The following is a 14067-nucleotide window of genomic DNA, read 5'->3' as shown; positions in this document are numbered from 1 at the left end:
TAGGCAATGATCCTGTGGACCAGGTCTCTATATGATGACTCGTCCTCCCGCCGAGGATGGTCGTGTCATCCGAGTACTTGATGATGGTGTTATTGTCCTGATTGGAGGCACAGTCATATGTGTAGAGTGAAAATAGCTTAGGACTGAGGCAGCAGCCCTGCAAGGTTCCTGTACTCACTGTGCGCTCAGCAGAGACCTTCTTTCCCATCCTCACCACCTGTGGCCTGTCTGTGAGAAAGTCCAGGATCCAGTTGCGGGTGGGTGTGGGTACTCCCAGGTCTGCCAGCTTTGCGGTCAGCTTCAGCGGCCTGATTGTGTTGAAGGCTGAGCTGTAATCCAGGAACAGAAGCCAAGCATAAGTGTCATGAGAGTCCAGGTGTTGCAATATGGAGTGAAGTGCTAGTGCCACCGCGTCGTCCACTGATCTGTTCGAGCGGTAGGCAAACTGAAGTGGGTCAACAGTGTCTGGAACCACAGAGTTTATTTGTTCTAGCACCAGCTTCTCCAGACACTTCATGGCAACTGAAGTGAGTGCCGGAGGTCTGAAGTCATTCATTGTGGTTGTGTTTGGTTTTTTAGGGGCCGGCACAATGACAGAGGACTTAAAGGTACGTGGGACTGTTTCCTGTGAGAGAGAGGAGTTAAAGATGTCAGTGTACACCCCTGCCAGCTGCTCTGCACAGGCCCTCAGTGCTCTCGGTGCCACTCGGTCGGGTCCCACTGCCTTGCGGGGGTTCACCCGCCTCAGAGCCCCGAGGACCTGTGTGTGCGTCAGCTGAAGCGCTTTCTCCTCTGGATCACAGGTGGCCTTTAAGGGAATGTCTCTGTTTTGTTGGTCAAATCTGGCGTAGAAGCAGTTGAGGTTGTCAGGTAGAGCAGTATTAAGTATTGGAACATGTGACTGACAGGTGTTTCATGTTGCCCAGGTGTGTCCTCTTAGATTAATTGGTTAAACAATACATCAGTCTACTCGCCTTGGGTTTTGCCTGTGAAGACTGCATTTGTGTTAGAAAATATAAACCAACATGAAGAGAGAAAATTAGGCCATTTTGAAGCGGGGAAATCGAAAAGAGGGGAAATAGCTTGGACAACAACTTGGAATGTCCTAAAAAAGAAAGAAACTGCTGGCATACTGAGCCATCAGACATCAAACAGGTCGACTAAGGACAACAACAGCAGTTGATGACAGAAACATTGTGAGAGCTATAAAGAAAAACCCCAAAACATCAGTCAGTGACATCACAAACAATCTCCACAGGGCAGGGATGAAGGTATCTCAATCAACCATTCAAACAAGACTTAGAGAGCAGCAATATAGAGGCTATACCACAAGATGCAAACCACTCATCAGCAGTAAGAATCGGAAAGCGAGATTACTATTTGCAAAGAAGTACAGAGATGAGCCAGATAAGTTTTATGGACTGAAGAGACCATGATGAACCTCTACCAAAGTGAAGGAAAGGCCAAAGTGTGGAGAAAGAAGGGATCTGCTCATGATCCAAAACATACAAGCTCATCTGTGAAGCACAGTCATGGCTTGGGTTTGCAGGGCTGCTTCTGGAGTGGGCTCACTAATCTCTATTGATGATGTAGCTCGTGATGAATTCTCAAGAATTGATCATTCAGGATGAAATTAGGCTCTACACTTTCACCTCACCTTTTTTCTTGATTTGGCTCCATCCTTCACAATTTTGAAATCACTAGTTCACATTGATGCAGTTAATTAATGTATGTGCAGTTGAATTAGAGATTGGTAGTCAGAGCCCACTTGCTTAAGAGCGTTCTTCATTGTTCTCTCACTGATTCTGCCATCTTGTTACATTACATTAACAGCATTTGGCAGACGCTCTTATCCAGAGCGACGTACAACAAAGTGCATACCCACAACCAGGGCTAAGTGCGCTGAAAGACCCTAGAGGGAAGTACAATTTCAATTGCTACCCGTACAACAAAGATAAGGACCAGGGCCTATTTTTTTATTTTATTTATTTATTTATTTATTTTTTAAACAACAAATAAACAAACAACAAAGCAGAAGTGACCAAACTTAACTATCTAAATACTGCTTACCTAGCCAACTAAAAATACCGAAACACTACGTAAATCACAAAGACAAGAATTAAGGATCACAGGGAGGTAGGGAGGGATGGGGAGAGGTGCTGCTTGAAGAGGTGCGTCTTCAGTTTGCACTTGAAGGTGGGGAGAGATTCTACAGTTCTGACCTCAACGGGGAGTTCGTTCCACCACCGTGGAGCCAGAACAGACCGTAGTCGTGAGCGTGAGGTGGAGGTTCGGAGAGGGGTAGGTGCCAAGCGGCCTGTGGAGGCTGAACGAAGAGGTCTGGCAGGGGTGTAGGGTCTGATGATTTTTCGTAGGTGAGCTGGGGAAAACCCCTTAACTGCTTGGAAGGCTAGCACCAATGTTTTGAATTTGATGCAAGCCATGACAGGCAGCCAGTGGAGGGAAGTAAGCAGGGGGGTGACGTGAGTACGAGTGACCAGACGTGGAGGCGGTCTGGTCACTCGTTGAAGTTGGAGGGGTCTGATGGCGGACGCTGGGAGGCCAGCCAAGAGGGAATTGCAGTAGCCCAGGCGGGACAGAACCATCGCTTGGACCAGGAGCTGGGTCGAGTAGGGGGTGAGAAAGGGGCGGATTCTCCGTTTGTTGTATAGGAAGAACCTGCATGACCGGGTCACCGCCGCAATGTTCTCGGAAAGGGACAGTCTGCTGTCCATCACCACGCCGAGGTTCCTTGCACTGGGTGATGGCGTGAGTGTGGTATCCCCGAGGGAAATGGAGAGATCCAGGTGGGGAGAGGTATTAGCAGGGATGAATATCATTTCAGTCTTGCCTGGGTTGAGCTTTAGATAGTGGTTATCCATCAATCTGGCAAGCAGAGATACGGGCAGAAACCTGTGTATCAGATGGTGGGAACAAGATGAAGAGTGGGGGATCATCCGCATAGCAGTGGTAGGATAGCCCATGTGCAGTGATCACAGGGCCAAGGGAACGAGTGTAAAGAGAAAAAAGATGCGGGCCTAGGACTGAGCCCTGGGGAACTCCTGTGGCCAGTGGCCGAGGTGTCGATACCGTACCAGCCCAGGCAACCTGGAAGGAGTGACCAGAGAGGTAGGACTCAATCCAGTCCAGGGCTGTGCCACAGATGCCCGTTGCTGACAGGGCGGACAGGAGGACGGAGTGATCCACAGTGTTGAAGGCAGCAGAGAGATCTAGAAGAATGAGGACAGAGGAGAGGGAGGCTGCTCGTTCGGCATGGAGCGACTCACAGACGGAGAGGAGCGCGGTCTCTGTCTAGTGGCCCGATCTGAAGCCAGACTGATGGGAGTCTAGCAGGTTGTTGTTAGAAAAAAAAAGAAGAAAGTTGAGTAGAAGCAGCTCGTTCTATGGTTTTAGAAAGAAAAGGAAGAAGAGATACCGGGCGGTAGTTCAGGATGATGGAGGGATCCAGGGTAGGCTTTTTTAGCAATGGAGTGATGTGGGCCCTCTTGAAGGATGCTGGAAAACAGCCAGAAGACAGGGAGGAGTTGACAAGGGAGGTGACAAATGGGAGAATGTCTGGTGTGATAGTCTGGAGAAGAGAAGAGGGAATAGGGTCAAGGGCACAGGTTGTAGGGCGGTGGGAGAGCAGGAGTTGAGAAACATCAGAGTCTGTAAGGGGGGAGAAAGTGGAAAAGGAAGGGATGGGCCTAGAGGGGCGGAAGGGCACAGTGAGGGAGGCGGTGGTTGTAAAGGATCTGCGGATGACTGTGACCTTCTCATCGAAAAAGTCAGCAAAGTCATCAGCAGCGAAGGAGGACTGAGGTGGAGGAGGTGGTGCGTTGAGGAGAGAGGAGAAAATGGAGAACAGTTTCCAAGGGTTAGAAGCGGAGTTCTGAATTTGTGTCTGATAGTATTTTGCTTGGCGGCAGTGACAGCAGAAGAGAATGCCGCCAGGAGAGACTGGTAAATTGTGAGGTCTGAGGGGTCTCTGGATTTTCCCCATTTCCTCTCCGCTGCGCGGAGGCTGGTCCTGGAGGTACGGAGGGTGTCAGATATCCAAGGACTGGTGGGGGATGTGCGAGGCGGCTTTGAGACAGGGGGACAGAGAGAGTCAAAGGCGGAGGAGAGAGATGAAAGGAGGGTGGCAGATGCAGAGTCAGTGGGGAGTTTGAAGAAGGATTTGAGAGGGGGGAGTGAGGCGGTGACAGTGCTGGCAAAGGAAGAGGGTGAGAGGGAGTGGAGGAGGATGGGGAGGAAGAGGGAGGGAGAATGAGATGAAGTGGTGATCAGATGTATACAGAGGGGTAACCATGAAATCGGAGCATGAGCAGTTCCTCACAAAGACAAGGTCTAGGAAGTTGCCCGCCTTGTGGGTTGGAGGAGAATGTTGCAGGGAGAGGCCGAAGGAGTGGATTAGCGGTAGGAAGGCAGCAGTCTGGCAGGCTTCAAGGTGGATGTGGAAGTCTCCAAGGAGAATCAGTGGGGTGCCATCCTCAGGGAAGGAGCTGAGAAGGGTGTCTAGCTCATCAAGGAAGTTTCCCAGGTGCTCTAGAGGATGGTAGATAACTGCAATGAAAAGGTTAGTAGGGTAGGATACTGCAACAGAATGGAATTCAAAAGTGGATATGGACAGGTCAGAGAGGGGGAGAAGAGAGAATTTCCATGAGGGGAAATTAAAAGACCAGTACCACCGCCACGGCCGGAAGGCCAGGGAGTGTGCAAGAAGGAGAAGGAGGATGAGAGGGCAGCGGGAGTGGCGGTGTTGTCAGGTGTGATCCAGGTCTCTGTGAGGGCAAGGAATTGTAGGGACTGGAGGGAGGCATATGCAGGGATGAAGTCAGCCTTCCGAGTGGCAGACTGGCAGTTCCATAGTCCCCCTGTGACAGCAAAGTCCTCACAGGGGGTCAGCAGGGGGTAGCTGAGGTTCGAGGGGTTCCGACGCCGTGGAGGCCCACGTCGCAGGGGGGGTCTTCGTGGGAGAGAGCAGACTGGGATGGGGTGAAACATAACATCTCAAACTGGAACGGAGCGCTCTGACACGTCTATTTAAATTGCCTACAATTGCAATATCAAATCAAAGCTAATCTACTGATAAATTCCACAGCTATTTAAGCTATTTAAGACAAACATTCAATCACTCTACAGGTATGCAACTACTAGAAGTGATTAAGAGCGATCGAGACAAACAAACTGGCTCAAGCCCTAACCCTTGCTGTTCAAATTAGCAATTTTAAATCAAACGTTACCGCGTCTAGAGGAAAATCGGTTGGAATGATGCACTTACTGAGATCTTATTGTGGCTACACCGGCTACACCGGGAATCTAACCAGCGACCTTGCGGGTCCCAGTCATTTACCTTAACCTCTACGCTACAGACCGCCCTACTTTGTTGCAGTGGGCGACATGGCTCAGGCAGTAAGAGCTGTCGTCTCATTGGCTCAGGCAGTATGAGCAGTCGTCTCATTGGCTCAGGCAGTAAGAGCAGTCGTCTCATTGGCTCAGGCAGTAAGAGCTGTCGTCTCATTGGCTCAGGCAGTAAGAGCAGTCGTCTCATTGGCTCAGGCAGTAAGAGCTGTCGTCTCATTGGCTCAGGCAGTAAGAGCAGTCGTCTCATTGGCTCAGGCAGTAAGAGCTGTCGTCTCATTGGCTCAGGCAGTATGAGCAGTCGTCTCATTGGCTCAGGCATTAAGAGCTGTCGTCTCATTGGCTCAGGCAGTAAGAGCTGTCGTCTCATTGGCTCAGGCAGTAAGAGCTGTCGTCTCATTGGCTCAGGCAGTAAGAGCTGTCGTCTCATTGGCTCAGGCAGTAAGAGCGGTCGTCTGGCAGTCGGAGGGTTGCCGATTCGATCCCCGGTCTGTGTCAAAGTGTCCCTGAGCAAGACCCCCCAAATGCTCCTGGTCGGCGCCTTTCATGGCAGCCAATCACCGTCAGTGTGTCAGTGTGTCAGTGTGTGAATGAGAAGCATCAATTGTACAGCACTTTGGATAAAGGCGCTATATAAATGCCTGCCATTTACCATTTACCATATAAAACATTGAAAAATAAAGACTGAAAAACAGGCATCGCAGATAAAACATACTTTTACATTTTAGTCATTTGGGCAGACGCTTTTAATCCAAAGCGACTTACAAGTGCATAGATTCTCCCACAAGTTAAAGCATCACATCCGTAACTAGTAAAATACACATGAAGTGCTGTTATAAACCAAAATACAGTAGAGGGGGTGACATGGCTCAGGCAGTAAGAGCAGTCGTCTGGCAGTCGGAGGGTTGCTGGTTCGATCCCCCGCCAGTGCTGTGTCAAAGTAAATTCCAACCATTTACCAAGTGGAGACTGAAGACACACCTCTTCATGTTGCACCTCTCCCCGCCCCTCCCTACCTCCTGTAAACCTTAACTGTTGTTGTTGTGTCTTTACTTGTGTTATTACGCTAGGACTAGGATAATATCTTTGCTAGTTTTGTTTGGCTAGGTAAGCTGTTTATTGTTCATATATTTGCATGGTACTGAATAAAAAACTATTTTTAGATGTAAATATCATCCATTAATCAGATTAATCAAATATGGCCTAGTCCTTATCTTTGTTGTACTGTTAGCACTTGAAATTGTACTTCCCTCTTTCAGGGCAATTATCCCTGGTCATGGGTATGCACTTCATCTGCAGAAAATAAAATGTCTCCATCCCTCAGGTCAGGTGCAATTGGGAGGCTACATAAAGCTTGGAACTTGGACTCGGCATATTGCCATGAAAAAAAAAATTGATTAAGCAAATACTTTTTCAAAACACATTGTCAAATATCCTTAAATGAACTCATCTCCACGCTGGAATGCAGCTGGTTTTCTGTGAGCCTGATTACATAAGCATGGGGGAACGGTAATTGTACTCATACTGCAGTAAAGCGTGTGGAAATGGTCATGTGACAGGGTGTGGAAATGGACTTAGTCATGTGACAAACTACATCTGGTTTATTGTACCCCAAATTAGTTACATAGGTGTAAGTTGTATACTGAAATGTCCTTTCTATTTTTATTTATTCAGGTCCTGTACCCCACTCTCTTCCTTCTGGACATCTGTTATCATTTAATATCAAGATGTACTACTATTCATATTCCTCTTTCTCCCTGTATTTGTCTACTTGGTACAAACAAGATTTTCCAAGGAAATTAGAAAATCTCGCCTTATTAGCAGCAAGAAAATGTATAACAATCAGCTGGAAATCAGACACCCCTCTCTCTCTATCCCAATGGCTAAATTAACTTTTCAGCTATCAACCTCTGGATAAGATTCATTAAAATAAAAAAGGCAGGCAACACAATTTGAGTATTTGGCAACCTTGCATTGATTTTATGGCACACAGATCACAAGGTACCAATCTGGGAAAATAAATCTTTTTTTTTTTTTCTGTTTTCTGTTTTTTTTTTTTTTCTGGCAGGGTATTACTGATAGCGCCCCCCCCCCTCAGGGCAAGGGTAGGAAAAAACAGGAGAAAATAAAAGGCATGTGATAGGGTGGAGGAACAAGCCTGGGAGTGGGGCGTGAGTTTGTGAATGTTCAAGAAAAGAAAAAGGTTTGCCTGAATAGGTGCTGATTATTCTGTTTCTACGCTCCATGAGATCACTGGAATACATCAACAGCTTAGAACACTTTGACATCAGTGATTATTACTGTATATTGACACCTTTGTTGTCACTTTCCCCCTGACACTGGTGAGACTTCTGTTGATCTGATTTCACTTTGCGCTTAAATGGCAGCATCTAGGCTGGCTTTTTTATAATAGAGCAGTGGTTAGTGAGATGGTTTGTTTGTATCTGTGTGCGTGAGTGTGTGTATGTGTGCATGGGTGTGTATTACTACTGCAGTTGTTTCTACTCCATATTTGTCCATGGAAATTGCAGCTGCAGATCGTTTGAGTTACCCGTTTGTAATTTTTACCTCATTTCAGACTGATGGCTCAGCAGGAGTACAAGCGTCTTAGCGATGCCTTGTTCACGTACAAGGGAACAGCCTACCCTACTGATGACACCTATGAACTTACTCCGGAATATCTTGACAGCATGGAACACTTTGAGATCAGAGACAGTGACATTTTCGTTGTCACTTACCCAAAATCTGGTGAGACTTTCCCTGATCTGAATTTGCTTTGATCTTAACCTTCCTATTATGTTAAGAGTTTATGACCGCTTTTATTTTTGCGGTCAAATTGACCCCAACAGTTTAAATAAACACAAAATTATTGGAAAATAAAATTTTTGACACTTTATTTTTTCTTTATAATAATTATAACAAGAAGTTATTTTTCATTGTTATAATCATGTAACACGCTTCTGTTACAAATGTCTCGCACATACTTCACGATTGTAACATCAGTCGACGTTTCTGTTTCTTTAAATTGTACATTAATTGTTTGTGATCACCTGAAACATAATGTGACTTATTGTAGCAGACAAGCGTATGCTCTCTGAAGTGATGTAACCATGTCAACAACCATGCCTTCAGCTACAATCACGTATTTTCCATCTGGAAATGCTGGTTAGGTCTCTCCCTCAAAAGGAATTGCATCGTATGTATTTCAGTCAAATGTAGGTTTGTAAACAGCTATTCATAGAACTTTATGGTCAGACTTTGAAACTTGCAAAGTAGTCTATCAGTAGTCAGATATAATAATATATCTATAATGTGATCGGTGTTCGTTTCTTTTAGCACGTACATGTAAGTAAGTGTACAAAATAAGTTTCACATTTATTCTTGCTTTGTGTCTCTCTTCTTATGCTCCTTTTGCCCACACATACAGTCAGACAGGCAAATTGTTTATTTAGTCTTGCAAAAAAAAAACCCCACAATGTTTTGAAAAAAGTTTTATCTGCTCCATCTGGTCGTTTTCACAATAGATCTTTCATCAAAGAAAAGATCATCATGTGGCTACACCGGGGATCAAATCACCGACCTTGTGGGTCCCAGTCATGTACCTTAACCACTACGCTACAGGCCACCCTGTGCGAAAGGCACTAATTTGTGTACCGTCCGTGAAGGGGAGTCGGGTACAGTATGGGGGGTTTCCTTTAGCACTTTTGCTCTGCTGTTCTAAATATTTGTATTATTCTGTTAGAATAGTGAAGTATCTAAACGGGTAGAAACAACATATATTTAAATGGATCAGTAAATCAACAGGCTCCTCTTGGTTGCTTGAGTTTCAGGTCATCCATATTTTTTAACTAAAAAAAATAATTAAGACAATGTGGGTTTGTCATGTTATCATTTGCTTTATCCTAGCAACAATGATTTCGTTTTAGTAGTCATGTGTCCCCTCGTTCATCAATTAACAACTTGTTCAACACAGTCTTTAATTTTATCAGTTAAATAATGGAGTTAACGAACATTTCATGACGAATAAATAAGAAACTATTTCTTGATAAGCGTTGGTTTTTGCACCACCTGTCACAGGCTGAAATGCAACGAGGCTGCCCCCTACTGTTGAAAACCTATTTTGGTAACGCTTTATAATAACGGTCCCAGCTTTTTAAATTGTCAATATTATTGGAGGCCTCCAACAAATAAATAATTAATACAACTACAATGTGATAGTAAGATATAGATTTTTTTCTATTTCTCTCTCTCTCTCTCTCTCTCTCTCTCTCTCTCTCAGGCACAGTATGGACCCAGCGCATTGTTACCTTGCTGTATGAAGAGGACTTCCCAGACTCTCTAGACAAGACCACAATTGAGCGCATGCCCTGGCTGGACTACTTGGTTAAAGGTACAGACTACAGCAAACGGCCATCACCCAGGCTGTTTTGCTCCCATCTGCAGGAGCACCTGTCCCCCAGAGGCCTGCAGGAGAAGAAGGCCAAAGTAAGTTGTCAGGTGGAGGTGCCCCATGGACATCACACATTGTACTCTTCATTTATGTCCATAGACTGTAAACCTGTATACCCTGTAGGTCAGTGCAGGTATGAGAGTACTAATTTCCCTGCTGATGGCAGGAGCCCTCAAACTATTCGTGTGTAACATTAAGCCTGCTGTATCTCTTTCGTTCAGGTCATTTACATAATCAGGAACCCCAAAGATGTCCTTGTTTCTTATTTTCATTTCACAAATTGCATGGTCTACCTGGAGAAACACAAAGACCTGGACGAAACCCTGGATAAGTTTTTCTCTGGTTGGAGTAAGTGTGTCAGGGTTCTCACAGCCATGAATATTAAAATTATTTGAGCTCTTTCACTGGTCTTCTCAATTAATACTATTAACCCCTTGTATCTGGTTCAGCCCCCTAACCCTGAATAATTTCTTGTTTTGACTGATCTTTCCAGTTGTTGGTGGTTGCTGGTTTGACCACATCAAGGGATGGTACAACAACAGAGACAAGTACAACATCCTCTTTCTAAGCTATGAAGAAATGATAAAGGTGATGTTGATGAAAGGGGGAGGGCATATTCTTAATATTGGAAAAATTGCATACACAATACACTACTTGCATTTGTTTGTACAGAATGAAGTGAAAATCTCCAACCAAGTGAAACCAAATTGTGCAAAAGCTAAATTGAACAGGCCCATAATTTGTTTGCCATATTTACTGTAATTCCACTTTTAATGTAATGCCAGCCTCTTTCCAAGCATATAAATATGTCACACTCTGTACTCCCCTGTCATAGTGTTTTCGGTTTCCTGCCTGGTCTTTCATGTCCCTTGTCCTTGATTATCTCTCTTGCCTGCATCCGACCCCTGCTCATTCAATGAAGACAGTTATTCTGCCTACTTCTCGGTTGCGATTGGTTCTTAGGTCCCGACACCTGATAGAACCAGCCACCCAGCAGACCGGTCAGGAAGGTCTCCGATTCCAGGGTGAGGAGCTGGGTCAACACGAGTCGGAGATTCGCTCCATCCACCATAATCTCTGGTCCTTGCACGCCGGATTCCCTCTCCGGAATCCAAGCTGCCCGACCACAGGACCTCCAGTCGCCGTGGTTCCAGAGACGCCCTGACGCCCGTGACGCTTATGTGACTTTCTGAACAGATGAAGGATGAACGGCTCTCCAAACCCACTGCCGCTCCCCCGTGTCAACACCCCCATGGGGATTCTGGTCTCTGGGAATCGGGTGTGAATAGATTTCATTCTATGTCATGAAGTCGCCTCACGTTCCCGTGGTGTTGGGCAGACGCGACATGACAACCTGCAGATTGACTGGGTCCAAGGGATCATCGGCTGGAGCCCTGGCTGCCACGTTTTCTGTCTCCACTCTGCTTCCGGTCCTTTTGCTCCCAGGCACCTCATTCCCCCAGACCTCAGATCTTTCCCATAAGCGACGGAGGCCATGGAGAAGTACATCAGTGAGTCCTTGGCTTCCGGTCTCATCCGTCCTTCTTCTTCCCTTGCCGGAACGGGGTTCTTCGTCGTTGAGAAGAAGGACAAGTCCCTGCGGCCCAGCGTCGATTCCCGGAGCCGGAGTGACATCACGATCAAGAACCGCTATCCGATTCCACTCGCCTCCTCGGCATTCTCCACACTCCAAAGCAGCAAGTTCATTACTAAGCTCAACCTGCATAATGCTTACCACCTGGTCTGCATCAGAGATGGGGATGAGTGGAGGACACCCCCAATGGTCAGTATGAATACCTGGTGTGAATAGATTTATGCCGTTCTGGTTGACCAATGCCCCGGCCGTTTTCCAGGCGATGGTTAATGACATCTTGCGGGACATGATCTCCAGGTTCGTCTTTGTTTATCTTGATCACATCCTGATCTTCTCCTCCTCCCTTGAAGAGCACATCCAGCTCATTTGACAAATCTTTCTTTTTTGTTGTTGGAGAACCAGTTATTTGTCAAAGCGAGAAAGTCTGAGTTTCACCAGTCGAGAGTTCAGTTACTGGAGTTTGTGGTCTCCTGAGGCCAATTGAACATGGTCCTCGTAAAGACCAAGGCAGTCATGGACCAGCCTTCTTCCATCAATCACAAGGAACTACCTGGTTTTTGCCAACTTGTACTGATGCTCCATACGTAATTATAGCTCTGCTGCCGCCCCTCTCACTGTAAGACCTCAAGCATAGAAAGGAATAGAAAGCGTTGTAAGTTCCCGCCGCTCAGCTCCTGGTCCGTCCCCAGTACACCTTTGGACACTCAATGGTTAATTGGTTCATACCCCATCACCAGAGTTATAAGTTCCTCTGCCATCCAGATTTTGATTCCTCGATTACATTCTGTACCGTTGGCTGTCTGTTCTTCGGCCCCGGTACCTGATATAAATAAATGGTAAATTGTTGGAATTTATATAGCACCTTTATCCAAAGCACTGTACAATTGATGCTTCTCATTCACGCATTCATACACAGTCACACCAACGGCGATTGGCTGCCATGCAAGGCACCATGCTCAGGGACACTTCAACACACCCAGGGCAGAATCGAACCGGCAACCCTCCGACTGCCAGATGGTTGCTCTTACCGCCTAAGCCAATGTCACTGTCATACGAACAGCTTTCAGATAAGTGCTGAGTTTTGTTTGTTAAATGTGTTAAATGTTGTAACTCTCTGTTTTGCTTTGACGTTTTTTTCTATCAGGATCTGAGATCTGTTGTTGTGAAGATCAGTGAGTTTGTGGGGAAAAATTTGACTGACGCAGCAATTGATGAAATAGTGAAGCGAGTCACCTTCTCGAAGATGAAGGTCGATCCTTTGGCAAACTATGAATTCCTGCTGGATACTGTCATGGACAAAGAGAAGGGAAAGTTTCTTCGCAAAGGTATGGAAAAGATAAAAACAAGAAATAGTCTGATCAGAATTAAATAATTCTTCATCAAGGTCAGTCCTTGAGGGACACAATAACCTGAATTACTTTGGTAAATATCCATCTGTATATCCACACACATTGTTTGTTGAGTATGTATCTGTATAAATGGTGGAAGAGGCTGTCCTAAACACAAATGAATAAAGTTCAGAAGTCTTAAAATGTATAGCTGCTATAAGGTGTTTAGATTAATCTGCACCATTCTCTGCTCTCTCAAGTAATTCAGTAAAAATGAAATGGTGGTAAAATGACTACCTTCCTTCCCCATTCACAAAATTCATTTTAGTTAATTTCCTGAACTCAGAAAACTGAAATGGAATGAACCCTCCAATCCTCTGCCCCCCGACTCAAGTTTGTCAGCTCCCTGAATAAGGATGTATACTGCACTCTTCACCTGGAGTATCTGCAATAAGATTGGGAGAGGTTTTCCATATGAGCATTTTAAGCACAAGATATTCTTGTGTCAGATGTGCTTATCTTACCAAATACATCCCTAATGACAAATATAATATCAAGAATACTTCTGATGATGAAAGCAATACAGTTGGCTACCTGTCATAGTTATCTGTGTGTTGTTGTGATTCAGGTACAATTGGGGACTGGAAGAACAACCTTAAGGTGGCTCAGAGCGAACGCTTCGACAAAGTCTTCCAGGAGAGGATGAAGGACTTCCCTCTGACTTTTGTCTGGGACATTAGTGAGCTCCATGGCTGATGGCTCTGTTTCAGATGTCCTCTACAAAATGTACAGAATATACTGTATATCTGTGTGGCATAGTTACCCATTGTGTCTTCATTTAGTCACATTCTTTCATTTTCAATATGGAACGATAGGATGAGAATACCGTATATGGCAAAAGAAACAAAATATTCCATCAATTTAGAGACAGAAATATGGATTATGGTCCAGAATATTTCTGTGGTAAATATTATGCTATAAAATGCAATATTCAGCAGTATGCATATGGTATCAAACCAATATTTGTCTGACAGAAGTGTTTTCTACATAGTTGACCTATTGTTTTTGGGGAGATTTAAAACATTTTTAATTGTCAAATTCCTTTTTTCCTTTGTTTGAAGCACATTGCGCATGTCCATGGAGAGGAGATCAGAGCCAATGATTCTCTCTGCTGTCTTTATGACCCGTTGCAGTTTTTTCCTCTCAGCCATAGTGGTGTTTCCCTACCACACTGTGATACCACTGGTGAGGATACTTTCCACAAGTCCTCTGTAGACTTGGGCGAGGGGCTGGAGTCCGAGTCTGGCCTTCTTCAGCAGCCTGATGAAATA

At 45.3% G+C, this 14067-nt stretch overlaps 1 protein-coding gene across 1 annotated transcript; it reads left to right on the top strand.

Annotated features, from left to right (window-relative positions):
- Positions 1-7610: 7610 nt before the first annotated feature.
- On the top strand, positions 7611-13517 carry LOC133122437 (amine sulfotransferase-like). Its single transcript, XM_061232403.1, has 7 exons — positions 7611-7706; positions 7943-8112; positions 9644-9849; positions 10036-10162; positions 10308-10402; positions 12553-12733; positions 13365-13517. Exons 2-7 carry the CDS (start codon positions 7947-7949, stop codon positions 13490-13492), a joined length of 903 nt encoding a protein of 300 aa, XP_061088387.1. The 5' UTR covers positions 7611-7706; positions 7943-7946; the 3' UTR covers positions 13493-13517.
- The last annotated feature ends 550 nt before the right edge of the window (positions 13518-14067 follow it).

The sequence above is a fragment of the Conger conger genome, chromosome 2 (genome assembly GCF_963514075.1).
Source record: "Conger conger chromosome 2, fConCon1.1, whole genome shotgun sequence".
Taxonomy (NCBI): Eukaryota; Metazoa; Chordata; class Actinopteri; order Anguilliformes; family Congridae; genus Conger; species Conger conger.
Note: the sequence above shows the minus strand (reverse complement) of the source record. Positions and strands in the feature narration are given on the sequence as shown.